The 27,706-nt window shown below is 41.3% G+C and overlaps 1 protein-coding gene across 1 annotated transcript in view; it reads right to left on the minus strand.

Annotated features, from left to right (window-relative positions):
• The window catches only part of FRMD3 (FERM domain containing 3), an 87,328-nt gene that overhangs the window by 20,381 nt on the left and 39,241 nt on the right, over nt 1–27,706 (minus strand). Inside the window, exons 4-6 of the mRNA XM_032214030.1 lie at nt 18,076–18,154; nt 6,377–6,474; nt 4,673–4,796 (exon numbers count right to left, since the gene is read on the minus strand). Of these exons, the coding sequence (XP_032069921.1) occupies nt 4,673–4,796; nt 6,377–6,474; nt 18,076–18,154 (301 nt within the window). The remainder of the gene's footprint in view (nt 1–4,672; nt 4,797–6,376; nt 6,475–18,075; nt 18,155–27,706) is intronic.

Genomic DNA, 27,706 nt, shown 5'->3' on the forward strand with positions numbered 1-27,706 from the left:
TCTGCTACTCTGCCACAGAAACCAATTCCTTTGGATTAAGCCTAGCTCCTCTTGACATATTTCAGGCTCCAGTGAGCTGTGCAGTTAATCGGGGCTATCAAGTATCGTTCAAATATTTTCTATCTTTTAATATACATAAGCAGTTGGAACATAATAAGGGACAAGTGTCAATCTTGATTTCCATCCATTTACTTCCTAAATTCCTTGAGAAGAATTGCTCAGATTAAGATAATGTTTTCCTGTTCTTGAAATAAATAGGAGACTATGAAAAGACATTTAGTTTATTTTTGATTAAAATACATTAGTATTTTAATACTTTTACTTTCATATCTGCCTACCTACCTACCTACTTATGCATGTGTGTTTACTCACACAAGCACATACCCTATAAACAACCTGGACAAGTAAACTAATATGGCGATACCCCTGGAGGTTAGCTTTAAGAATGTAATCTCTCAATTCCAATAGTACATTTTCAGTGTAAGACCTGTACTTCTCATTTTCTGGTATTAGCTCTGGATATGGTTCAGAACAAGACTCAACTAAACAGTCCTTGAAGAGGGAATAGCGGGCCAAATATGTGGCAAATCCATTCATTAGAGCATTCCACAGTTTATGTCAGCCTTATAATTCAGTTTGGCTTGAATATTGATGAAAGATTCATAAAACTCAGGCATGGGATGGGTAGTACAAAAGACAACATTGTCCTCTTTCGTTCCCTCGTTTACCCACATATCCAAACTTTCAAATGTTAAATCTGTGCAACCAGAAGCAAATATCACTTTGCTATCAAGTTGTACCAAGGTGTAAAAAATAAATTGTGCAAAACCTGGCCACTGAGCACACAGCTGCCTACTAAAGTTGCCACCTCCTTTCCAACCAAGTAAGAAAAGGGAGCATTTTGCAAGCAGATACATTAATCATCCAAGATCTGGCTTGTTGACAAATAAGGCAGTCCCTGCCCTAAGGATTCAAAAGCTGGGACAACCAGAAATTAAGTTCAGCGAGTATCAGCATTTAATTTTTCCTGTTATCCTGCAGACACAGACAATTTTTGAAGGACAACTGCAAGTTTATGTACATTCTGGCAACACAAGCAACATCACACACTCAGCTGGTCCAAATGTCTACTGATGCATGCAAAATAAACTGTGCAAAGGATACTGATATCAGAATTAATCTCTTTTGCTCAGGAACAATCTCTACTATTGCCAGTCACCAGTGGTCCCTCTATGTTTACTTTATCTCCACATTTTTCAATAATCTTGGGAATAGAAACAGATTAATAAAACACACAGTGTGGCATCACTTTTGATTTCCTGAGAGCAAAATATACTGTATTGTATGTTGTTGAAAGGTATTCAGATGGATCCAATTACAGGTGAAACTCGAAAAATTAGAATATTGTGCAAAAGTTCATTTATTTCAGTAATGCAAAAGGTGAAATTAATATATATGATAAGACTCATTTCATGCAAAGCAAGATAGTTCAAGCTGTGATTTGTCATAATTTGATGATTATGGCTTACAGTTCATGAAAACTCCAAATCCACGATCTCAGAAAATTAGAATATTACATGCAATCAATAAAACAAGGATTGTACATAGAACAATATCGGACCTCTGAAAAGTATAAGCATGCATATGTATTCAGTACTTGCTTTGGGCCCCTTTTGCAGCAATTACTGCCTCAGTGCGACGTGGCATGGAAGCTATCAGCCTGTGGCACTGCTGAGGTGTTATGGAAGGCCAGAATGCTTCAATAGCAGCCTTCAGCTCTTCTGCATTGTTCGGTCTCATGTCTCTCATCTTTCTCTTGGCAATGCCCCATAGATTCTCTATGGGGTTCAGGTCAGGCAAGTTTGCTGGCCAATCAAGCACAGTAATCCCATGGTCATTGAACCAGGTTTTGGTGTTTTTGGCAGTGTGGGCAGGTGTCAAGTCCTACTGGAAAATGAGGTCAGCATTCCCATAAAGCTCGTCTGCGGAAGGAAGCATGAAGTGCTCCAAAATCTCCTGGTAGACGGCTGCGTTGACCCTGGACTTAATGAAGCACAATGGACCAACACCAGCAGATGACATGGCTCCCCAAATCAATACAGACTGTGGAAACTTCACACTGGACTTCAAGCATCTTGCAGTGTGGGCCTCTCCATTCTTCCTCCATACTCTGGGTCCTTGGTTCACAAATGAGATGCAAAAGTTGCTCTCATCAGAAAAGAGTACTTAGAACCACTGAGCAACAGACCAGGTCTGTTTTTCTTTAGGCCAGGTAAGACGCTTCTGGCGTTGTTTGTTGTTCAAGAGCGGCTTGACAAGAGGAATATTTGAAGCCCATGTCCAGGATCCGTCTGTGTGTGGTAGCTCTTGATGCACTGACTCCAGCCTCAGTCCACTCCTTGTGAAAGCCCCCAACACTTTTAAATGGCCTATTCCTAACAATCCTCTCCAGGCTGCGGTCATCCCTGCTGCTTGTGTACCTTTTTCTTCCACACTTTTCCCTTCCATATAACTTTCTAGTAATGTGCTTTGATACAGTACTTTGGGAACATCCAACTTCTTTTGCAATTACCTTTTGAGGCTTTCCCTCCTTATGGAGGGTGTCAATGATGGTTTTCTGCACAAATGTCAGGTTAGCAGTCTTTGCCATGATTGTGATTCCTACTGAACCAGACTGAGAGACCATTTAAAGGCTCAGGAACCCTTTCCAGGTGTTATGGCTTAATTAGCTGATTAGAGTGGGATACTTTGAGCCTAGAATATTGCACTTTTCCACAATAGTCTAATTTTCTGAGATTGTGGATTTGGGGTTTTCATGAGCTGTAAATCATAATCATCACAATTATGACAAATCATGGATTGAACTATCTTGCTTTGCATCTAATGAGTATCTCATATATTAGTTTCACCTTTTAAGTTGCATTACTGAAATAAATGAACTTTTACACGATATTCTAATTTTTCAAGTTTCACCTGTAAAGTAGGATTCATTCTGTTTTGGAGCCTCAGTTACATGCAACATTTACTAGTCTTTGGTAATTTCACTTATTCCATTGACTATAGCATTATTCTGATGCCCAAGGATCTTACTTCAAACAGGCACCTATTTTCAGTCCATCTTCCTTCATACACATCCAACTATCTCTTTGCAGGCTGATACTTCTCATCTTGCTTCTAAGGTGAATCTGCCTCAAAGGGGGAGGACAGTCTCCTCCCAAATACTTTCCTCCCCAGACATATCTTCCAAAAAGCTTTCACTAACCCACTTATTTAAAGAAATCAGCTACATGTGTTTGAATCCGATTCTGTCCAGAGAACCTAAATCCTGTTGAATTCTTCAACAGAGTCATGAAATTTGTGCCAACAGAGCATTTCCTGTATCCTTTCTGTAGCTTAGATACACAGTGGACTTCTGATTGAAAAAAATGGAACTGCCTTCTTATTGTAACCCTAAGAATGGTTTTAAAAGTCCAGAGATATATGTACAGGTTATGACTGGTATTTAATTAATTACAAATTAATAATGTGTTTAAATAGTAGATCTTCTAAAGGGCATTATTTATATTATATATATCTTTGTGACAAAAATAAACTTTTACCAAAATATTTTTTCAATAACAGCAAATAGTGTTTCAACAACTAAAATTACTGCCTCCTGAAGTAGTTATATATAAAAAGGTCTAATTATAAAATTGCAAATTAGCAGTATTTTATCAGACTGAAGGACAATTTTCTAATCATTTGTGTTAGTGACAAATTAGAAAGTTCCTCTTGTAGAAATAAAGCACTACAGAAAATGTTCCTATTTTTCAGAGACAGAATTAAATCATTATTAATGCATGACTTTAATATTCAGTTTTATGAACAGGTAGTCCTTGCTGAATGATCACTCATTCAGCGATTGGTTGAAGCTGTACAAGGGCAGCTTGTTCATGACAGGTCCTCATAGTTGTAGCTGTCTCAGCACCCCTATGGTCATGTGACTGCAATTCAGGTGCTTGGCAAATAGCTCATTTATTACAACATTGTGACAGTCACCTAATTATCATTGGGACCTTCATTGCCAGCTTTCAGCAAAGTCAATGGGAATAGGGAGTTATCAAGGGTGATCACATGACCTTGGGACACTGCAACCAGGTGGAATTTGTCAAATGATAGCAGTTAAGACTGCCCCACTGTTTGATACACAGCACTTTTTGCTACAGAGGAGAAATGTTTCTCCATTGCAGATAAAATTCAAAAAGGAAAAAAAAAATCCAGAGATAAAAGCATTAGCAAGTATCAGAATAGTCATCCAGAGCACATAGATAGGGATATAAAATTAGCAGTGCCTAAATTATAGTTCCCAGCAATACCTATTTATCATCACCAATGTGAGGGAACCTGAAGTTATAATTCAACAACATCCGGAAAGCCACAGAATCCCAAATCGACTGAAACACATGAGTTTGGGTAATCTTACCTTTCTATTGTATTGTGTCTATAATGTAGTATTGTTCAGTAATTTTAGAGTTCTACTTTTTAAAATATCAATACTGTACTTTCTCCTATTAACCTCTTAACTATACTAATTTTACTGCACCTATACCGTATGTAAGTCGAAAGTCCAAGGGAAAGTAACAGATTCACTAAAAATAATTAAGTAACTTCCATAAACAGCAATTTCGATTACCTGACTTCATTTTTATGTATTTCACCAATTTTTCTTTCCAGCTTTTGAGATTGTTTAGGGAAGATCTTAAATTCACTGACGTAATTATCCACGTGTTCATCAGAATCATAATCACCCAGTTCAGCTGTATAGGAAAAAGAAAAACAGAGAGGAAAAATCAAATACATTCTTACTAAATGAGAAGTTCAACACTAGAAATGCACTATTTGTAGTTCCCATATAAATGGGTTTCACTGCATAATCCCGAAGCTCTGATACTTATCTTTAAAGTCTTTATATTCATCTTTCAGATGTGAATTTATGAAATATCATTTTTTCCCCAACTGAAAGATATTTATATAGGAAAGTCAATTTTGAAATCCTTCTCCAGGTTCTCCTATTTTAGCTATGCCAGTGGCCTTTAAGGAAAAGGAACCATGATTGTAGGCTCTCATCTTTAAAATACTTTCCTCAGGTGTTTAACTACATTCAGTACCAGGCAAACACATTTCTCAATCTATTCTGTTGCAATAAGTTCATAATTTGGAGTGGGGGGGGGGGCGTTCCTGCTTACTGGCTTGGCATTGTTATTTGACCCTATTGTCTCAAGCTGTGGTAACTGCTGCAGGACATTTACATTTTAAAAATAAAGCAAACATTAATTAGTCAAATTTTATAGTAAAGTACAGCAAGGAAACAACAAAGAACCATATTCTATTCCTTATTAAATAACAGGCATGCCATTCAGATTTTAACAAGAAGTTTATTTTATTTAAGACCCTTTATTCAATTTTATGTATTATTAAATCTCATTAGGTGGTTTCCTAATTTAAAACACACAATGATAAAACTATAGTTCTTTTACTTGCTTAAGGAAACAGAAAAATGAGGTCAAAAGTTTCAATTCTCAACAAGAAAAAAATCCAATTACATCCAACACTAACTAAATAAAATATCTGACCAATAAACATACAGGAAATATAATAATCACAAAACTAATTACCTATCATGGCTCTGCAATACATTGAAATGAGGTGCTCCACAATATGCAAGGACTTTAGATGAATAATTAAGTAGTAGCTTCCTCAAAGGATTTTCTTAATTGTTTCCCCATGCATGTATGTGCATAGCCACTTTGCTTCACTTTCTTCTCAAAGTGTACATACCTGCCAAATATCTAGTTTTTGGAACTTCCATGCAGGCCTTACAAAATACATTGCTGTTGACAATTCAAAGTGAGGAGCCACTCTGTATATCCCTATGATGTGATATGATGTGATATGATATATGATATAAAACAATTGTGTATATGTATGTTTGTGTGTATAGAGAGTGGGAGGGAGACAAAGAGACAGAGGCAGAGACAGAGGTAGAGAGAGAGACAGAGAGAGACAGAGTGATCTTTTAATGAAACAGCATGAAAGGAGCAGCAGCGTTACCTCTGCAACAATATTATTCTTAAATAAGGTGAAAAAATATGTTTCATTCTTTATTTCAAAATACTGTGGGAATGTGGATGGAAGGCAGGAATATGCCACTATAGAAGCAGTATACCAGAAGCAGTGGAAAGCCACAGCCTACTGTCTAACTTACATACCTACTTATAAGTGGACAGAATCCAGACTAAAGTGTAACTCATTTATCTTGTATATAACTATTAATTTTAAAATTGTGCTATTACAGTACCCTGAAGTAAAAGAATCAGAGTGCAGTCATTTCACTTACCTTGAATAATGCATGCTCCCAGGTAAGCAGCATCAGAAAACCCACACAGCAAACGGCCATGGAAAATATCTCTTTTTATTTGGAGGTATAAAAGGTACCTGCATTTTGTAAAGGAAAAGAATTCTATTCTTATTTTCTCCCCTCCTTTCTCAATAATTCTAGTTTATTCATTATCATATTATTGGATGAAAATGCCACAATGAGAACAGCAACACATCTAGAAGGCACTTTATTGGGAATTTTCCTAATAAATCCTGAAATTTAGTGAAGAAAGAAAGAATAAAAGAAGGAAAGAAGGAAGGAAGGAAGGAAGGAAGGAAGGAAGGAAAGAGGGAGGGAGGGATGGAGGAAGGAAGGAAGGAAGGAAGGAAGTATCACTTCTCTATTTACCATGCTATATTTCTAATAAAGAAAGAAAATAGTATTAGAAGCATTACATTAAGTTAAAATGTCTGGCTTATAACACGTCTATTACAATTTATTTTTTATTTTTTAAAAACCATATACAATATGGGATTGTCATTATAGGAAAACACTAAGGAATGTGTAGAAATAGCAAAACCTTCTATTTCTGTCTACGCATTCAAATTGTGTTTTCTATTTTAAATAGAGATATATTATGCAGTTCAAAATAACTAAGAAATTTGCAAGAAGAAATCGTCATATGGTTGCTCAAAATGTCCTTAAAGCACCAGCAGTTATAGAAGGCTGATATTTTGAATAGAGGGACAGTGAGAAAAGGACTGTTTATCCTTTCTCCCTTAGGCTACTATTTGGAATCAGAAAAAAAAAATGATGTGGGTATTTTGCCTCTGGCAGTTAGAAAAAGCAGTTGGAGACAAGATCATTTATGTAGTAGTGACAAGGAAAAGGATTATGCATAGCTTGCTTAACAACCACAACTGGAAATACAATCGCAGTCTTTGAACAACACAGGAGTTAAACTAGACATCGTGACTGCTTCATTCAATGACCACGAACCCAGCATTCTCAGTTACAGTTGTTAAGCAAACTTACAGATCATTTAGCAAATGCCCAGAGCTAAAATTCTTCTCTTCCTGCCTCCCTGTGCCTGCAGAGCCTCAAGATACAGAGAGGCAAGGATATAAGACACAGAGAAGCATGCTAGGTTTGGTCCAGTGGTTAAGGCACTGGGGCAGAAAGCAGGAGACGGTAAATTCTTTTTTTAAAAATTTTTTTTAATTTATACATTTATATTTTCTTTACAGTACTTTACATTTTTTACATATCCATTGTATTTCTCTTAGCCCATATAACTATATCTATATACATTTTTACATATCTTTTTTCTCCACTAATTCCATTTACCATCCAGGAGATGGTAAATTCTGGTCCCATGTTAGCCATGAAAGCCAGTTGAGTGGCCTTGGGTCAGTCATTCTCTCTTAGCCAAACTCACCTCCCAGGATTGTTGTTGTGGAGAAAATATGAAGAACATATGTTGGGTATGTTCGCTACCCTACTTGTAAAAATGATAAAGGTATAAATAAACAAACCCTTTTCTCCCTATGAGGGAGTCTTCACAGCAAGTGAAGCAGCTTGTAATTTTCTTTGCTGATTCTCCCACTGACTTTCTAGACAAACCAGCAAAATAAATTACAAATAGCAATCACATGATTGCAGGGCATTTTAACAGGTTGTCAAGCACTCAGACTGCGATCACATGTCTGCAGGAATGTGTGAGTTTTGCAATGGTCAGGAGTGCTTTACCAGCCATAAACCATGCTTTCCAAGGCTGTTGTTAATTCAAAAGGTTGTTAAGCAACCAGTCACTAAGCAAGGTCTATCTGTATTCTGTCTGTTAGCATTATCTGTTCAAGGGCACATATTTCTATGGTTGCTTTGCTGGTAGTGTTTAACTAGTCAACATATTGTATGCCCACTTCCTAATAACAAGAGCAGTTCAACTGTGGAAACAGTGATTTAGAGACACAGTAAACTTCCCTTTATTGAATTGGCTATCTTTGGAACACCTTTGGAAAGATAGTATAGTGTTATGAAGACAGCACAGCTTTACAAAGTCTCAGGGAGCCATGTGTACTGTCAAAAATATCCTCCAGAGAAGTTGGCTCAGGAAAGGAAAGAGCAAAAGGTGAAAACTCTGTGCAATGAATTAGAAGACAAGGCAGTTGGGCAAACAAATATTGTATTTTTCGGACTATAAGAAGCACCTACATTTTGGGGAGGAAAACAAGAAAAAAAATCTGCCTCTGCCTCCCAGCAATTTGCCTCCTTGCAGCAAATAGCAAACAACCTGGTCAGCTTCAACACAGCCTGATTTAGCATGAGCAGCTGATTGGCAGTTGGATCTGCCTCCTGGAATTTTCAGCCTCCATGTGCCCCATTTTTGGCCCGTTCCAGGCGGAGGGGATAGGAATTGGCCAAAAATGGAACACACAGAGGTTGAAAATGGTACATGCAGAGGCGGTGATAGGTGGCGGCAGCGATGGACAGCGGTAGTGTATTCTGGGAAGCAGATCCAAACGCCCATCAGCTGCTCATGCTAAATCAGGCTGTGCTATAGCTGACCAGGCTATTTGCTATTTGCTGCAAGGAGGCAAATTGCTGGGAGGCAGAGGCCGAAGGGTGGGGGTCAGAGGGTGGGCAGGGCTTCAACAACATTCGCTGTATAAGACACACAGACATTTCTACCCCCTTTTGGGGGGGGAAGTGCATCTTATAAACCAAAAAAATATGGCACTTGGTAATGCTTGCTGGTGAGTTGGGCTGGCCCGGGGAGCACGTGAATGCTTGTTGATATTTGCTAAGAATGGGGAACCACGTGGTTCTGGGGAGAAAAGGTAATTGGTGAATGATTGTTGGTGCTTGTTGGTTTTGAGGTTCGAGGCAGGAACGACGCAGAAGCCAAGGTTGCAACGAGAACAGTTTATTAACAGTAGAACGAAGTGACAGCGATTCAAAAGGGAGCCGATCGCGCCAAGGTATTTATATTAACTATTTAACCAAACAGTGGCCGGGGACTGGGCAGCAACCGCTGACGTCAGTCCCCCGGCCAATCAAGTAGTATCAGGAGGCCAGCAACAGCCTCTGCTGCGTCCCAACCAATCAGGGAGCAGCAGGGCTGTTACTAGCTTCTATGGAAGCATTCATTCCTCAACTAATCAACTAATACATATGTAACCAACTAATGAATATTTAACACCCCTTCCCCCCAGATCTGCGCATGCTCCCTAGTGGAGCATGCGTAGTCACTTAAATAGGCGGGGCGGCACCGGACCCGCCCAGATCTCCTCAGTTCTACAGCAGTCGTCGGCGGAGGTGGACCTGCTCGTAGTAGCTCCTCCCCGAAGGGAGTGCAGCTCTGAGGGACGCCATCTTGGTACGGCCCAGAAGGCGGGCTCAACAACGCAGGTAGGCCTGGCCGGGTTGGCGCGTCCCCAGCTGTAGAATAGTTCATTGGAGGAGAGTCTCGGGGGGTAGGAGTGTAAGGCGGTGACTCTGCGATGGCGGCTTGAGCAGTCTGTTGCGCTTCTCGATAGGAGGCGCTTGGGTAGGACGGGCCTGGTGAAGAGAAGGCCCCTTGTCGCCACTCATCGGATTGAGCGTTGTTCCTGTCTGACGGTGAATAGGCGAGGCCTGGATGTGTGAAGGCCTCTGCTTGCAACCTCGGTTGTGCGGTGTTGTGTTGTCCTGAGGAGACTGGGTTGCCGAGCTCTGTAGGGAGGCGCCTCCTCAATTGATCCAAGTGGCGTCTCCACTCGGATCCATTGGCCAGTCCGACCCTGAAAGAACAGGGGCCGGTCAGGGCAGTTACAACAGCTGGGACCCACCTGGGCTCCCCAGAGAAAAACCGGGCCCACACCAAATCCCCCTGTCTAAAGGAACGGGACGGGAGGACCCCCAGGTTGCACGGCTGGTCCCCCGAATAGAGCGGATGGAGTCTATCCAGGGGGGTCCCATGCGCAGACGACCTCGGACCAGGCCTCTTCGTTGTGGAAAGAGTTGGCGAGCTGGTGAGTCTGCTTGGTGGGGGAACACATAGGATAATAACAAGGAGCATTTTACACTTCTGCTGTAGTTCAAGAACATTGTAAGAACTTCTCCTCCCCCCCCCAGTTAAATTCATTCACATTTACATAAAGACTCCATTTACATAACACATTTGCATTCACAGTATCCCTTGTAAGTTTGTGTATGATAGATTAGCGACTTTGTGGATTGGCTTGCCGGCAGGCTTTTCTAGGAGGTTTGGAAACGGAGGCAGCGCCCTGGAGGCGGATGAGATGGGGAGGCATGTGTATTGGCGTTCAGAGACAGCACGGCAATTTGAAGCGATTGAGAACGGAGCTAGTGAGTTGAGATCGGAGAGGTTTGAGTGAGGAGCCGGGCGCTGGGCTTGTTCTTGGTGGCGTCTTCGGCCCGTCCTGTGGCTCCTCGAGCTTCTCGTTGGGAGGACATGGCAGGCAGCGGAGGCAAAGGCAGGCAGCGGAGGCAGGCATTGAGCTCTCGCGGCAGGCTTCGCAGGAAGGGATTTGTGAGCCCTGGAGGCGGCGTTGGAGTTCCTGGCTTTGGAAAAGGCAGGCAGCGGCGGCAAGGCTTCGGGGAAAAGCAGCAGGTGGCAAGGGCTTCTCGGGCTGCTCGAGGCTTCGGAAGCAGCAAGACTTCGGAGGAAGGGGCGGGTAGAGGCAACTCTTCGGGAGGCAGCGAGGCTTTGCAGGCAGGCTGGCAGGCAGAACTTGCTTCGGAGGCTCCGGGTAGGCTGGAAAGGCAGTGGAGGCAGGCAGCTCTTCAGGAGGCATGCAGGCTTGGCAGGCAGGCAGACAGGCAGACCCCATCGGAGGCCGTGCTGTCCGTGGCTCGTCCTTGAGCATCGGCGGCGGCTCCAGACGAGGGTGAGCGCAGACGGCCCCCCCTCGGGCGAGCTGGAGGCCGCGCCTGGGTGATGCCAAGTTGGCGTAGACGCTGGCAGGCTCCAACGGTGATGATGGCTGCTGCTGCTGCTGCTGCTGCTGGCCTTGGGCGGCAGCTCCTTCTGGAGTTGTGCGAGGTAGACCGGGTAGGCTCCCGGAGTTCAGCCAAAGAAAAGCGTTCGCGTGGCTGCGACTGGCTGTTTTCTCTTGTTCCAGGCCCTGCGGGAATCGCAAATCCCACCTTCGTCGCCAGTTTTAAAGATTGGGTGGATAGAAACGCAGGAGCCATGGAAGTGCCAGGAAGAAGATCTTTATTTAGAAGAAAGATGACAGCGATTCAAACCTTTCACAAAACGCGCCCAGTATTTATAGTAATTGTAACACTTATAGTAACCAATCAGGGGCCGAGTACTGCACAGCAACTGCTGATGCAGTACCTCAGCCAATCAGGACACTCTGGCAGGATAGTAACAGTCTATGCCGCGTCCCAGCCAATCAGGGCGCAGCATAGACTGTTGCTGGCCCTTTAGGAAAGAATAGAATAGTCTGGATATTTAACAGTTGGGGTGGACTGGGGTGGTCGAAGTTAAGTAGCCCCAGAGCTGCACAAGAGAAGCTGCAGAGTAGCCAAAAGAGTAGGTGGGTGGGGGGAATTGGAGACAGTCCTTACTTTAATGAGACTTGGGGAGGGATCATATCTGGAATGGTTTGAATTGGTATGGTTACTCACTTAATGACCCATAATTCTCAGGTGACAATTGCAATGGGGAATGCCAGGATTGCTTTTGTAAGTCGGTATAATTCCTTGCTTTAAGACAGCACTGAGTTACTACTGCAATACCAGTCCCAGGTGTGGTTGTAAATCAAGGACAACCTATAAATAGTATAAATGTAATATAAACTAGAGAAATTAACTTTACTATATAATTAGCTGTTCTGACCCGCTCCTCCGTCCAGTAACGAATGCCGAGACAAGCTTAACTGGAATGTATTTTAATTAATAGCAAGACACCAAAACCTCGGTGGTTGAAAGCCAAACATAACAAACAGATAAGGACCTTGGCAGCAACTCAGACAAACTCAGGCAGCAATAAACACAGATAAAGCTTGGCAGCAATCCAGCCTGCCAAGCTCACAGTACTGTCCTCCGACATTCAATTCCTGTATTCCTTCTGCAAGAGGCCCGTGTGCACCAGCAGTCTTTTTTATAGTCTGGAGAGGAGCCTAATGACCACCAGCTGAGCGCAATTACCTCCTATAATTCCGTAATTGTTCCTGACGCCTCAAAGCTCTTCGATGGTGTGCATCCAAGAACAACTCACTGCTGGCTTCTGGATCACTCTCCCTTGTCTCCTACCCACTGGTCCAAGGCTCAGGCGCCCCTGGTGGCCAACCAGTCTCTCTGTGCCCTGCTTGGAGTCGGAACCCTGTCCAGGGTCCTTCATATCCTCCAGAGCCGACTCATGGGGCCCCTCGCTGTCGGAGTCTGGTGGCAGCTCCAATGTCTCCTGCTGGGCCACAACAATTAGCCATACTTGGATTTTCTCACAAAAAAGTGAATGATTATCCAGATCACAAGGATTCACCAAACTTAACTCTTTGATGAATATATGTGCTCAGTTTTTCAGGATTTCCTGTGTTTTGTGCACACTCTGAAACCCTTTAAAAATACTACTTTTAAAAATGCAGACCAAATTTTCATTTTCATTTAAAAAATACTTGAGTTAGATTAATAATTACTTCAACCCATTAAATATACATTTTTCTCTTCAGTCTCAATCAATCAATTTTATTACAGTCCAAGTCCTGATTCAATCAAAATATCTAATATAGCACTATTTTATATGTATGCATGTCTGTCTGTCTTTCTATCTATCTAATAAATAATAAGTATAATAGGATCTCAAAATAATTCAGAGCAGAAATACTAAAATCAAAATACTATTATAAGAAATAACAAACCTACCTAACTATGGTATATTATGCATAAGATAGCACAAAACTGTGACTTTGGAGGATATTTTTCAGTCTCTTCACTCTAAAATTAGTTTTCCAGCAAATCCTTTAAGATTACTATGGTAGGAGAAAGTAATTTTTCATATATATGCTTAAACCTAAATACAAATACAGTATATAAACACCAAATTCTCTGAATTATTCTAGCTTTGTGTGAAAATAAAATACACATACTAGTAAATTTATGTGGCTTATTTGTCATCAGTTGTGGAATTAACAGTTTTAGATTGGTTTTGCCAACTTACATCTTGACCTAGCACATTTTAGAAACAAAATAAAATAAAAATGGTCAATAAAGAATTATTGCCACAAACACTAAATCCACCCAAATAATAACTGAAACCAGAAAGATTTTACTTTTCCCTATCAATTCTAAATGCAAATGAATAAACGTATGCAGCACCAATTTCAGGGGTCTAGGCACAAATCCTCTTGGGAGAGCCCTCGAGGTCATCCAGACCAACCCAGTTCTGCGGCTTCCAGAGAGCTCAGATCAGCCTCCCCCTCCACGGCTAGCGAAGGGTCCAGCTTGGATGAAGAGGAGCAGAAGGATATTGGATTTTCTGAAGACAAGGACCCTCAGGTCCCTGAGGCCCCCACTATAATTGGGCTTTCCCTCCCACCTTATTCAGCTCCTTGCTACGCAAGGCCAAAGCTATGGCAGATCTGGACCCCACAGATCCTAACCAGGCAGCTGCCACTCCCAGCACCAGTGGGGGGGACCAAGAAGGGGCTTTTTCACAGACCTCAGGTGGAAAAGGAGGAGATTCCTACCCCAGATCTCTTCCTGGAAGTGCTTAAGTCTCAGTGGACTAAGCCTGGTACATTCCCCACTCCAGGGAGCAATGATCATAGGTTTTACAACCTTAACTCTACCTTCGCCCAAGCCCTACAGGATGCTCCAGTGGCGGGCCTGGCATCATCCTCTGCGGTGGTGATGGGGGATATCTCCAACTGTCTGAAGGCGTAGGATAAGAGAGCAGAGCTTGTCATGCGCAAGACCTTCCAGGCCATGACGTGGGCAATCAGGGCAGAACATATCTCAGACGTGGAAATTCAGCAGGTGGACTGGCTCAGCAGGGAGACAGCAGACCACGGAGAGTGGCAGCTTCATCCCAGCACCTTCAAACGGATTTGCCAGAGATTCGGTAGGCCAACAGTAGATCTCTTAGCCTCCTTGTCGAGCGCCCAGCTTCCGAGGTTCATCTTGTGGTTCCTGACTCGAGGAGTGGTGGACATCGATGCCCTGCACTGCAGATAGCCGTCGGGACTTCTCTACGCCTTCCTCCCTTTCCCGGGGTTTTGAGGAAGCTATTGCTAAAGAGGGCAGAGATCATCCTGGTGGCCCCCTATTGGCCCCAGCGCCCCTGGTTCGCAGACCTAGTGGAGATGTCGACTCTTCCCCATTGGAGGATTCCACAGGAGGAGGTGGTCCTGCACCAGGGGAGCCTGGAGCACCCAGATCCAGGATGGCTCCATCTAACCGTTTGGCGCTTCAGCGGGAGCAACTAAGGGAGGCCCAATTCTCTGCCAGGGTCATCAGAATCATTGAGGTGGCCAGAAGGAGATCCACCACCCGCATCTATGATGCAACCTGGACCTCCTTTGTGACCTGGTGCCAGTCTGCGCAGGTAGAACCGACATCAGCCTCTGTCCCTCAGGTGCTAGACTTTCTCCAGGATGGTTTGGAGAAAGGGCTGTCCCACAATGCCCTCAGAAGGCAGACCTTAGCCTTAGCTTCGGTCCTTGGAGCGGTGGGTTCCCAATCCCTATCCCAGCACCCAGTCTTAAAGAGGTTCCTCAGAGGGGCAGCGAATCTCCGGCCTCCAGTGGTCCACCGTTTCCCCACCTGGGACCCCCCCATGGTCCTCCAGGCACTGACAGAGGCACTCTTCAAATCTCTGAGGGAGGTGAGCTTACAGTTTTTGACACTCAAGGTACCTCGTAGCAATTACCTTGGCAAGGAGAGTGTCCAAGCTCAATGCTCTGTCCACCAGGGCAGATCTCTGTACCTTTCACGACAACAGAGTTGTGCTCAGGTTGGATCCCACCTTCCTGCCGAAAGTCAACTCCCCCTTCCATAGGGCTCAGGTGATAGTTCTACTGGACTTCACCACCATCAGTAGGTGGATTAGGCTAGCCATCTCCAAGGCCTACGAGGCGCTTGGGCTCCGGGTGGCAGAAGGCATCACCGCACACTCCACCAGTAGCGCGGACACATCTGTGGCCTGGGCTACCCAGGCATCCACCGAGGATATTTGTAGAGTGGCCGCCTAGTTTTCGCCATCGCCCTTCATTAAACACCACCGCTTGGATGCCTATGCCTCCGTGGAGGCATCCTTTGGTAGGAGGGTCCTTCAGGGAGTGCTGGACACTCAGGGGTCTCAGGCCCAATGATCCTTCCCATGGACATCTAGCTTTGGTATGTCCCATTGGTGACTCCTCCCATGCCCCACTTTGGGGACTGTAAGTTGGTCTTACCTGAACTGCATGTCTCGAAAGTGATGTGAGAGTCACTTCCCACCCGTTCAGTGCGCCCTCCTCAGGAGGGGCCTGAGCTGGTTAGTTACTGGTCAGTCAGGGACCGGGGAGGGAGTTGGTGTGTTTTCCTGTCCCCTTCCTTCCCAGGTTCTGCTTCGACTGGACCATCAATTAATCTGGGGAGTCAGGAGGAGGAGGAGAGGGAGTTGCCTCAAATTCTACCTCAGTCTCAGGGCAAATGGGCTGTGTTAATACCCATTGGTGACTACTCCCACACCACCTTCGAGACATGCAGTTCAGGTAAGACCAGCCTACATTTTCTGGTTTAAAATGGTCTAAAAAGCACTATTTAAAAAGATCAGTCTTTTCAAAATTTTCTAAGTCTTGTGAAAAGTTGTACCTTCCTAAACAGAGAAGTTGCCTTTTAAATACAAATATTCTGTCCATCTCCCTGAAATTTGGCAGATATGATGTTTGTAGGACACCATCTAAAACCTGTACATTTAATTTGATTAGAATTGAAAATGTCATGTTTCATGTAGCAAATAAAATGTAGTTCAAATGTCAGAAACAGTAATTAATTAATTAACATTTTCTTGGCATATAGAACGATTAATGATCAGATTATTTACTGTATATCTTCTTTGGGAACTTATATTGTCCTACTTCCAAACCAGTCTAAAATAATTTATCGTAGAATTATATATGGAACCTATGTAATATAGGTTCCATGGGGATGGGATAGTAGGTATGATTACCTTGTTTCCTAACATATTATTTTTATTTTTTATTTCACCATGAAAACTGTTTATATTTCATTTCTTTAAAACAGATCAGTATTTCTTAGTGCAATGCATTTCTTTAGAACCTATTGTTAATCTCTCCTTATCTAAATGCCATTTTCCCCATCTGCTTCTGTTCAGAGCTGATACTTTGCTGGTTTAATTATTTGTTCACGTAGTTCTAATATTGCTACTGTACAAAATTAGGAAAGTTGAGGCCTATTTTAATGTGTGAATAGTTCATGAGATCATTCATCTAAAATAGCAAGCTATCTCATTATGCAGGTGTATGGAATGAGATGCTAGAACCTCTACTGCTCTTGTTAGAATTTTAAGCATTAATTCAAAGCATTTTGAAACCATATTTCCCGCAATGAGCTTTCGCCCCCAGAAACATAGCCTTTTCAGTGGAATTGTCAGCCTGGGCAAAATGTCCCTTCTCAAAGTGCTAACACTGTTCCCAGTTGTCTATTTATGTAGTTATATAAACAGATAACATTTCAAGCTCACTTGTTTTCTTGCAGACCTTTGATTACCTAAACTAGGTAACATCATCATCAGTGCTAGTGTTACCAGTTTGGGTAATGAAACATCTGCAAGAAAACAAGCAAGCAATCAAGCTCAGAGAGCACCAAGGGCTCATATCAACCCTGAGCTACAAATATTCTCCTTTGTGAGATATAACACTTCTTCCAAGACTACCAGCAAGATGAAATGGTTGTGCATGAACACATTTGAACAGAAAGCTAGGAACACCCTTTGAACCAGTTGCACAAACCCTCCAAAGGATGTAGCTGCTTTAATACTTTAAGGAAGACTACTTCTTTCACACCCATAAACTTTGCAAAGCCCCTATTTCTAATATGTTGCACAGTTCTACATATGTAATCCTTAATGTCAGCACTTTTACTGTTCTATTACTCCTTGTTAATACAGCAGCAATCAAATGTCCTTCCATTTAGTTTTTTTCACCAATTATCAAGTAACATGCATATCCCATCTAAAAATAAAGACTATAACAGCTTTGTTTATATCTTATCTGATGGAGCAAACTGAATAACTCAAAAAATTACAGACTGCCTTTGAAACTAGAATGTGCCTAATATAGGCACTGATAATGAAATTATATATATATATATATATATATATATATATATATATGTGTGTGTGTGTGTGTGTGTGTGTGTGTGTGTGTGTGTGTGTTTTATTTTTTATTTGTGCTGATAAATAAATAAAGGGAGACTAGTATAATAAATCTAATATATATATATATATATATATATATATACACACACACACACACACACACACACACACATACATACACACACACACACACATACATACATACATACATACATATATATGTAGCTCTAATATCTAACATGTCTATATGTCACAGATATACGATTAATTTGAAATATCTCATAAACTGTTCTTTAAATCCTAGAAAATATGTATAAAATTAAAAGCAAGCAAAAGCACAGAAGTTTATTAAAGCACTAAATGCATGGACAGGACAAAATACCTGGTGAGCTCTTCCTTAATCTTCAGGGGTTCATGAGGGTAGAATTTCACTCTAAAGCACATGGTATATGGTGGATGAGCTGAAATATTATATAAAGAAAGCATGAGCACAGCTATATAAAACATGACTTATTGTGAGATGCAACTTGTGAGATGCAGTGCATTAAATTAAGAAGAAAAAAAGCAAATGATAAATAACAAAGCTCAAAATATGGCACAAAGTTCAAAGTATAAGGAGGCTAAAGCTTGTTAATGCAGAGATTTATATCACATTGTAATTTTTATTTGATTAGTTTATACAAAAATCCTCCTAATTATTCTGTCTGTCAAGATTTAATACAAAAACCAAAGTTGGACAATGTAATTATCAACCCAGAACCCTGCATCCTAAACCTAAACAGGAATGCAACAGAAAAAGATTTCTGCAACAAGGAAAGACACTGACTTTGCCACTAAAGAGAATTCAGGTAACATTCTAAATAATTTAATATTCATTGCAGCTGTTATTAAAGCTATTAATTTCACATACTTTATCAATTACAGAATAGCAATTGATTCACTGTATCTGTTGATCAGTATCATTTGGAAAGTAGAAAAGTGTATCTTATAAAATATTATTTGTATTATTTATTAACATGATTACTGCCATTTTATAACAATTTACATTGTTTATTCAATGGTAAAATATATAACGCTGTACCAATGATAATACAACCAGTATTTTGCAACATTGATAATGCAGCACTATGCATGTTTACTGAAAAATAATCTCACTTCCATAAAGTTCAACCTTTGTAAATGTTACTAAAATTTTCACCACATTCATTCTAGTTGTACACTAGAAGTAGTCCTCATTTAGCAACCACAGTTGAGGCTGGCAACCTGGTTGTTAAAATAAGCGGTCACTAAGTAAATCTGTGATCTTACTTCAGCTTTACTTTGCTTTATAGTTCTGTGAAGGTCATGTGAGGGCTGGTCATGAAGTTACCTTTTCATCACTGTTGCAACTGCAAACAGTTGCTAAACACAGCAGTCATTAAATGAGGACAATCTGTACTAACTTTTGTGGTTAGTTGAGAAATAGTTAATCAGCTTTGTGATAGATAAACATTATTGCATCATTATTCATCAACATTTTGTTGTACTATTACCATGCTACTCTTTTTTTATCATAATGAGACATAGTACCCAGATTCTATTTACATGCCCAGGCCTAGACTTCTTTACATTGGGGGGGAAATGTTGCCTTATGCATGGATCTCAACAGGGGGACAAATAGGGACAAGTGATGTCATCATCAGCAAATACAGGAAGTCCTCGACTTAGAACAGTTTGTTTAGTGACCATTTGAAGTAACAACGGCACTGAAAAAAGGGGTTTATGATCATTTTTCACATTTATGACTGTTGTAGCATCCTCTTGGTCACATGATCAAAATTCAGATACTATTTTTGGTCTAATAAACATTATTCAAAACTTGCTTCTTTATTGATGCTTCCTCAGGTTGTTGTTTTTTTTTTTTTACTATTTAAGATCCACTTGAATGCTGGATAGTTCTAAACCAAACAAAAGCCAGTAAGTTTCAAGGTACATAGAAACCTGCCTTGTATTATTTGCGTTAATTGCTCTCCAAGGATTTAGGCAGTGATCTATACTGTGGTTCTATACACCAGGATTAGAACTTGGGTTTTATTCAAGATTACCTTGGATTCTTTCCCTGAATTACAAAATTTTTACTTTTCTACACTTTGATACATAGTGTAAGCCTCACAAGAAATGAATTTTAAGCAAATTAAAATGAGAGATGAACAAACTAATATTGAATAGACTGGAAAATTACAAGAAAGATAATCTAAACATTTTATTTATCCAATTGTATTCAAGACTTTTAAGTTTTAGTGTTTCACGTATTGCAATAACTTGTTATATTTGCACAATTTGTCTAAGGAATTATAACAACAAAATAGGTGGCCATTTGAATTTTTTTCTAAAATAAAAAGAGTAAGAAATGAAAGCGCAAGAGTAACGTCGAGGATCACTAATGGAGCTGTAATGGCTCCAGGTTAGCAATAATCTTGAGCATTTTTTGAACAGACAGGAAAGATAAATGAATCTGGTTATTCCAAATTCCAGTTTCTATTCAAGGGGTTATTGTAAAACTATTGCAGGAACTGGCTATGTCTAGTTTAATGAAAAGGACTAGGGGAGACATGATAGCAGTGTTCCAATATCTCAGGGGTTGCCACAAAGAAAAGGGAGTCAAGCTATTCTCCAAAGCATCTGAAGGCAGGACAAGAAGCAATAGGTGGAAACTAATCAAGGAGAGAAGCAACCTAAAACTAAGGAGAAATTTCCTGACAGTTACAATAATTAATCAGTGGAACAGCTTGCCTCCAGAAGTTGTGAATGCTCCAACACTGTAAGTTTTTAAGAAGATATTGGATAACCATTTAGGTTTAGGTTTAGGTTTAGGTTTATTAGATTTATATGCCGCCCTTCTCCCAAGGACTCAGGGCGGCTTACAACATTAAAAGAAACACATAATACAAAAGTTTAAAAAAATTAAATAGAATATCCCAAACAAACCCAATAAGAATTGACAATAACATTTTTTAAAAAAAAAAATCGAATTAAAATTAACAATGACCAATAATTTCTTTTGTTTTGTTCAGGCCAGGCTGGCTTGGTGGAAAAGCCAACTTTTTAGGGTGTATCGGAAGGGTCGGAGGTCAGGGATTATACGAAGCTCCGGGGGCAGCTCATTCTAGAGGGAAGGCGCTCCCACAGAGAAGGCTCTCCCCCTGGTTGTCACTTGCCGACACTGTCTGGCCGATGGCACCCTGAGGAGGCCAACTCTGTGGGATTGCACTGGACGATGGGAGGCTACCGGTGGCAGTAGGTGGTCTCGCAGGTACCCTGGGCCTAAGCCATGGAGCACTTTAAAGGTCATAATTAGTACCTTGAATCGCACCCGGAAGACAACCGGCAACCAGTGCAGGCCGCCTAAAAGGGATGTAACATGGGAGCACCTAGGTGCCCCCATGATAACCCGCGCAGCCGCATTCTGGACCAGTTGAAGCCTCTGGGTGCTCTTCAAGGGCAGCCCCATGTAGAAAGCGTTACAATTGTCCAGGCGAGAAAGGACGAGGGCATGAATGACTGTGCACAGAGCATCCCGATCCAGAAAGGGGCGCAACTGATGTACCAGGCGAACTTGGTAAAAGGCCCCCCTGGTCACGGCCCTCAGGTGTTCTTCTAAACTAAGCCATGTATCCAGGAGGATGCCCAGATTGCGGGCCCTCTCTGAGGGAGCTAAAATTTCTCCCCCTATCATCAAAGATGGAACAAGATGCACAAATCGGGATGACGAAAACCACAGCCACTCCGTCTTGGAGGGATTGAGCTTGAGCCTGTTCCTCCCCATCCAGATCCGCACAGGCTCCAGGCATTGGGACATCACGTCGAGGGCATCGTTTGGGTGGTTTGGGGTAGAGATGAAAACTTGGGTATCATCAGCATATTGATGATACCGTACCCCAAAACCATGGATGATCTCACCCAGTGGTTTAATATATATGTTGAACAGGAGGGGTGAGAGAACCGACCCCTGGGGCACCCCACAGGTGATGCGCCTCGGGGTCGATCCCTGCCCTCCAGTCAACACAAACTGTGATCGATCTGACAGATAGGAGGAGAAGCACCGTAAAACGGTGCCCCCCGCTCCCAACCCCCCGAGTTGTCGCAGTAGGATACCATGGTCGATGGTATCGAAAGCTGCTGAGACGTCTAATAGGACCAGGACAGAGGAGCACCCCCTGTCCCGGGCCTGCCAGAGATCATCGACCAATGCAACCAATGCCGTCTCCGTGCTGTATCCGGGCCTTAAACACGACTGAAACAGATCCAGGTAGACAGCTTCATCTAGGGACTGGGGAAGCTGACGTGCTACCGCATTCTCAACAACCTTTGCTACAAAGCGAAGGTTGGAGACTGGACGATAGTTGGCTAAAGAAGCTAGGTCCAGGGAAGGCTTCTTAAGGAGGGGCCTCAGCACCTCCTCCTTCAAGGCGGTGGGAAAGAACCCCTCTCTCAACGAAGCATTGGTAATCGCCTGGAGCCAGCCTCGTGTCACCTCTCGGGAATCCAAGACTAACCAAGAGGGACATGGGTCCAGCACACAAGTGACAGCACTGAGTCTCCCCATAATCCTGTCCATGCCCTCGGGGGTCACAGGATCAAACTCATCCCAGATGGTCTCCACAAGATTCATCCCCGTTGACTCACCCGAATCTACCCAGTCAGAGTCCAAGCCTGTCCGGATCTGAGCGATTTTATCCTGCAGATACTGAACAAATTCTTCAGCCCTACCCTGCAAGGGGTCTTTCCCAGCTCCTTGGTTAAGTAAGGAGCTGGTCACCCTAAACAGGGCAGCTGGGCAGTTATCTGCGGACACGATAAGAGCGGAAAAGTGTTGCCGTTTTGCCGCTTTTAGTAGGATTTAATATGAATTCTTACTAGTGTTCGATCAGATTCGGACCGGCTGGCCCTCCAACCACTCTCTAGGCGTCTTTTCTGGCGTTTCATCTCCCGGAGCTTTGTCTGAAGTGGTGTAGGGTTTCCTGCCTAAGCAGGAGGTTGGACTAGAAGACCTCCTAGGTCCCTTCCAACTCTGTTATTCTGTTTTCTGTGTACCAGAAACTCTATGCACATGTATGAACAGGCTGCCAGAAGACTTCACATCCTGGAAAAGCACATGTTCATTGACTATGTATGTACAGTTGTAGATATAGATGGATACATTAATTTCAAATTTTAAAATGAAAAATATAGAGTAAGGTGATATTATACTGATGTGTATATAATTTTACATCATTAATTTTTAAACATTATCAATGCTATGTAACAGTGACAAAGGACTGTGACCGCCATGAAACGCTAGTGGGTAGGATGACCAAATATAAGACAAAATTATTATAGGCATTTTTATAAGGTTTTTTTTCCCCAAGTGGAAAAAAAAGACAGACTCAAATAGTCTGAATAATTTTTTAATCTGCCACAAGTTGCACTTTTTTATTTTTTTTCACATTCCATTTTATAGTAAAGAAATGAAAAAACGATATTTTAAAGTCATAATAGTAGATGGGTCCAGATTTGTAGGCCCTCTTTTAGGGGGGGAGGGGGTTATAGTTTTTTTAATTACAAAGTTTTTTCCTCTATATTTTATGTGGAATAGCAGGAAAATGCCAGCTCATTATGTAGATATTTTGCATCCAAATGTTAACAGCAGCACAAGCTAGGATCATAAAGGAAAAGGACTTAGGACTACTGTAGCATGCAATCTTTAATATACACTTATCTACGTTAAATGTCCCTAGCTACTATTACTAATATAATGTGACATTCCTAAACTATATGCATTTGTATTTGCTCTAAACCACGAGTGCCAAACTCACCGCATCATGTTGCCGACACATGACATTTCACAATGTTTTCCCCATTTGCAGAGCTGGAGTGGGAGTGGCCTGCATGTGATGCATCCAGCCCGTAGGCTACCAGTTTGACACCCCTGCTCTAAACAATCCTTTAAACCCACAAAAAAAATATGTTACCTCATTTTGTTCCTACCTCCACCTCTTCCCAAGGTCTCTGAATTCTTAGATGAATGTGTTTCAAAGTCTATTTGCTGAAATTACTTGTGATGGGACTGCTGCTTGAAAGCCTAAATTGCTCTGTTGTTTGTCTGAATTGTCAATGTTGTCAGATCATAACTTCCTTCTTTCCTGAACCCTCAGTTCTGATCTTTGTGTCTTCTTCCACCAGGGTTTTCTGGCTGGAAAGATCTGACAATCCTCAGATCTTTTACATTCTTCAGCCAGACGTTAGCTGTCATCAGCTTACTTCTCTGCATTCAGAACTCTCAATTTAAAGCAACCATATCTGGTTTCTTTAAAGTCACAGTCAGTGAAAGCCTAGTAGAGTAACTCAGTCAGGCATCTCATCTAGTCATAGTATTTTGACTGAATCAAAAATAAGCAAGATAAATGTATGCTTTTTCACATCCGTTATATTTTATGGATAATATAAAGACTAACCTTAACTGCTAGTTTATTCACATAAATTATCAGCCTGTTAATTAATAATTCCTTTCACCTTTCCCCATTTAGAAAGGTTCAAGGACAGAATCTAACTGTAAAAAGAATTCCAACTACTGTACAAAAAGTGAGCTTAACAGAGAAGAGTCAAGTTATAAAAATAAACTCAGTTTTTTTATTCTTCTCAGTCTTCCAGTTGGGATAGGAACTTATAAAATACAATAAATTACATCTTGGTAGTGCCAGCTACCATATATTATACTCTTTTAAAGTAAGTGCTAAAGCTCATAAAAAGAGAAACATTAGCAACTCTTGAAAAAAAATTGCACCGGGTCAGTTAAATATCATGCAACAGTAGCAGTCCATCAACAAGCTGCAAGTATAAATGTGAACAGTCAAAAAGGATAATATATCATTTTTTCAAAACTATCCCCAACCAAAAAATAAAGTGCACCATAATCGAATTATATATATTATAGTAGCAGAATGGCCTTTCATCTGTCAAAGAAAGCCCAGCTGCCATATTGAAAGCCTAAATGCTCTGACAATCTTTTCTGTAATTTGAGCCTGAGTAATTTGCCAGAATAGATTCAAGATTTTAACTATTTTTTAAAAAAATGTTGTCGTACTCTATTCAATTCAGCTACAGCTATGGTATTAACTTATTAATTTACAAAACAGTATTTAATACAAAGGAAAGGGAAAGAAAAAAATCTTCCTTATACAAATGTGAATGTGTAACACATGCAATGACACCATGCAGAAGAGACCAGGTTCAATAAAGATACTACTGAATATGAAGAGAATCCTCAGATATACTCAGAACTAATTTCAGCTAACTTATACATATTTTAAATGTCACTCAACACTGAACAAGAAAGGAAGACTTGGGGGGGGGGGAGAAAGACTTTCTAGAATGTACTTATTAATTAGTTTCACATTTTTGTACCCTGTCTCAATCCAGCGATAGGGATAGATGCAATAGCCTACAAATATTGGATAAAAACAAAGCAAAATGTGTAGAATTAACAGAAAGCCACTAGATGGTCATCCAAAAAGCATGATGGAATAGTGTTGTTTTAATAGTTTTATAAGATAAATTGCTTATCCATCTAGAGAAGGGGTGTCAAACTCGATTTCATTGAGGGCCTCATCAAGGTTGTGTTTGATTTTCGGAGGGCATGGGGGGAGTGGCCAGCTCAATATCATTCATGTCATGGGCACCTGTGGTGGCCCAAGCACTCTGTCAGCAAAAACGGGCTCCCGAGCTCCATTTTTGGCTGCAACAGCCTCCTGCAACTCTCTGCCATGGCCCTTCTAAGCTCCATTTTCTCTGGCAGAGGCACTGCAGGTTGGTCCTTCACTGTTTTCAGGGTGGCGCCATGCACTATGGGCCAAATGTAAGCACCCTGTGGGCTGGATTTGGCATATAGGCCTTGAGTTTAACAGTTAGAACAATTAATCAGTGGAACAACTTGCCTCCAGAAGTTGTGAATGCCCCAACACTGGAAGTCTTTAAGAAGATGTTGGATAGCCATTTGTCTGAAATGGTACAGGGTTTCTGTTCTGTAGGGAGAACGAGGCAGACAGGAACTGAGGCAAGGCAGGTTGAAGCTAACACAACCTTTATTAACAGTATAACATGGCAAAATGTAAGGCAAACCTTGAACTGGCAAACAGCAACATTTGACAGCTGACAGCCCTTTTTATACTAGAGCTGTCAGACGCTGAACCAATAGAATGGCTGCATTCTCCCACCAGCTGGCTGCTTGTGTCTCAATCAATCAGGGGCCGGCAATGATAGTCAATGGCATCGTAGCCTCAAGGACTTAACAGTTTCCTGCCTAGGCAGGGGGTTGGACTAGAAGACCTCCAAGGTCCCTTCCAACTCTGCTATTGTATTAAGCTACAGAGCCACATTAGTGAAAACCTATGTATACTGGTCTGTGTTCTGTTCACCTCATACTAAGTGAGGATTCTGAGGAGGCATTTCTTTTCTGTGATATTTTTATTGATAGTTAAATTCAGTCTTGGCAAGGCAGTGCCTGATGTAATCCAGTGTCCCACTGTAAATAGTTTTGCACATCCTCACCAGCATTTTGAATTGGACCTAAAAATCTACTGGTAACCCCTTGCAATATTACCTCAGTAACAGCATTATTCTAATATAGCAGGATCGTTCCATTAACAATTCAGCTTCTAGATTTTGGGCCAAAGCTCAACTTATATACAATAGTGTAATCCAACCAAGTAGTGATGAAAACAACAGATACTTCTATGAAGTTCTCCTATAACAGTAATGCACTTTTCAAAATTGAAGAAAGATTACACTTTAGCTATTCTACCACAGCATAAGCAGCAGCTGTGAATTAAGGATTTCAGAGCATGAACCAACTCCTTCAGAGAGATTTCCGCCTCTTCTTAATTGAGCTAAAGTTCCTAAAAAGCAATTTGGTCTTGAAAGCATTTGTCTATTTTGCATCTTCCAGGCGGACTCCACATATTTGTTCAAGCTTTCCACAGTATATCCTTGGCCCAGCCTATAGTGGCAATGTACATCTGAGTATCATCCATATACTGGTGACATATACTGGTGACACTTCACCCCAAACTGCCAGATACGATGATATATGAAAAGACCTTGAGAGATAGGACAATTGTATTCTGTCAATTCTTGCTGAAAGGATCTACATGACAGAACATTTCCAAACAGAAATGCTGGGATTAGCATCTGTGGATACAATATGTCCTGGGAAAACTCACAATTCAGCTTAGTTAGAAAGTTTAAATTTTTGACTTCTGAACTAATTAAATAAGCAGTAATGTTTGTTTAATTTTAACCATTTATATTGCAGAAAAAAGGAGTACAGCTAAACTGACCACTTTTCAAAGGATTAGAAATCAAATCCTACAAGTAGAGATTAAGGCAACTAACTGGGTATGTTTAGTATTGAGAAAAGACAATGGAACAGAGATATTATGCCATTTTCTAAGAATATGAAGGTGAACACAAAAAGAAGAAAGATGCAAATTGTTTTCTATTGTCGCAGAGTATCAGGAATAACAATCTTAAATAGAAATTCAGTGAAGTGCTAAGAAAATTCAGTTAAGTCCTCTAAAATTAAGACAGTATGACAGTAGAATCATCCTAAGAAAGTGGTGTGTTCCCTTTCATTGCAAGTTTCAAACAGGCTGGATAAACATTTGACAGTGATACTTTTATCTGGGCTTTTGCACTGAGCAGGAAGTTGAACCCTATGATACACCTGGTCCTTCCTAATGTATGATTCTGACACATTGTTCAACAATGCCAACAAGCTCTCATTCTATGTTGTAGAAGCAGATATGAAGAGCAGATTGCAAGACAAAGTCAACTATAAAAGGACATTTTTTCAGCTTTTTCCACTGAACCAATATCTTTGTACTTCAAACATTTATTTATTAAACAAATATATATAGCTGCTCAATTCACACACAGTGATTCCATATATAAGAAATACAACATTAAAAATTCAGCTAAAACCCCACAATTTAAACCCC

This window comes from Thamnophis elegans, chromosome 3 (genome assembly GCF_009769535.1).
Source record: "Thamnophis elegans isolate rThaEle1 chromosome 3, rThaEle1.pri, whole genome shotgun sequence".
Lineage (NCBI taxonomy): Eukaryota > Metazoa > Chordata > Lepidosauria > Squamata > Colubridae > Thamnophis > Thamnophis elegans.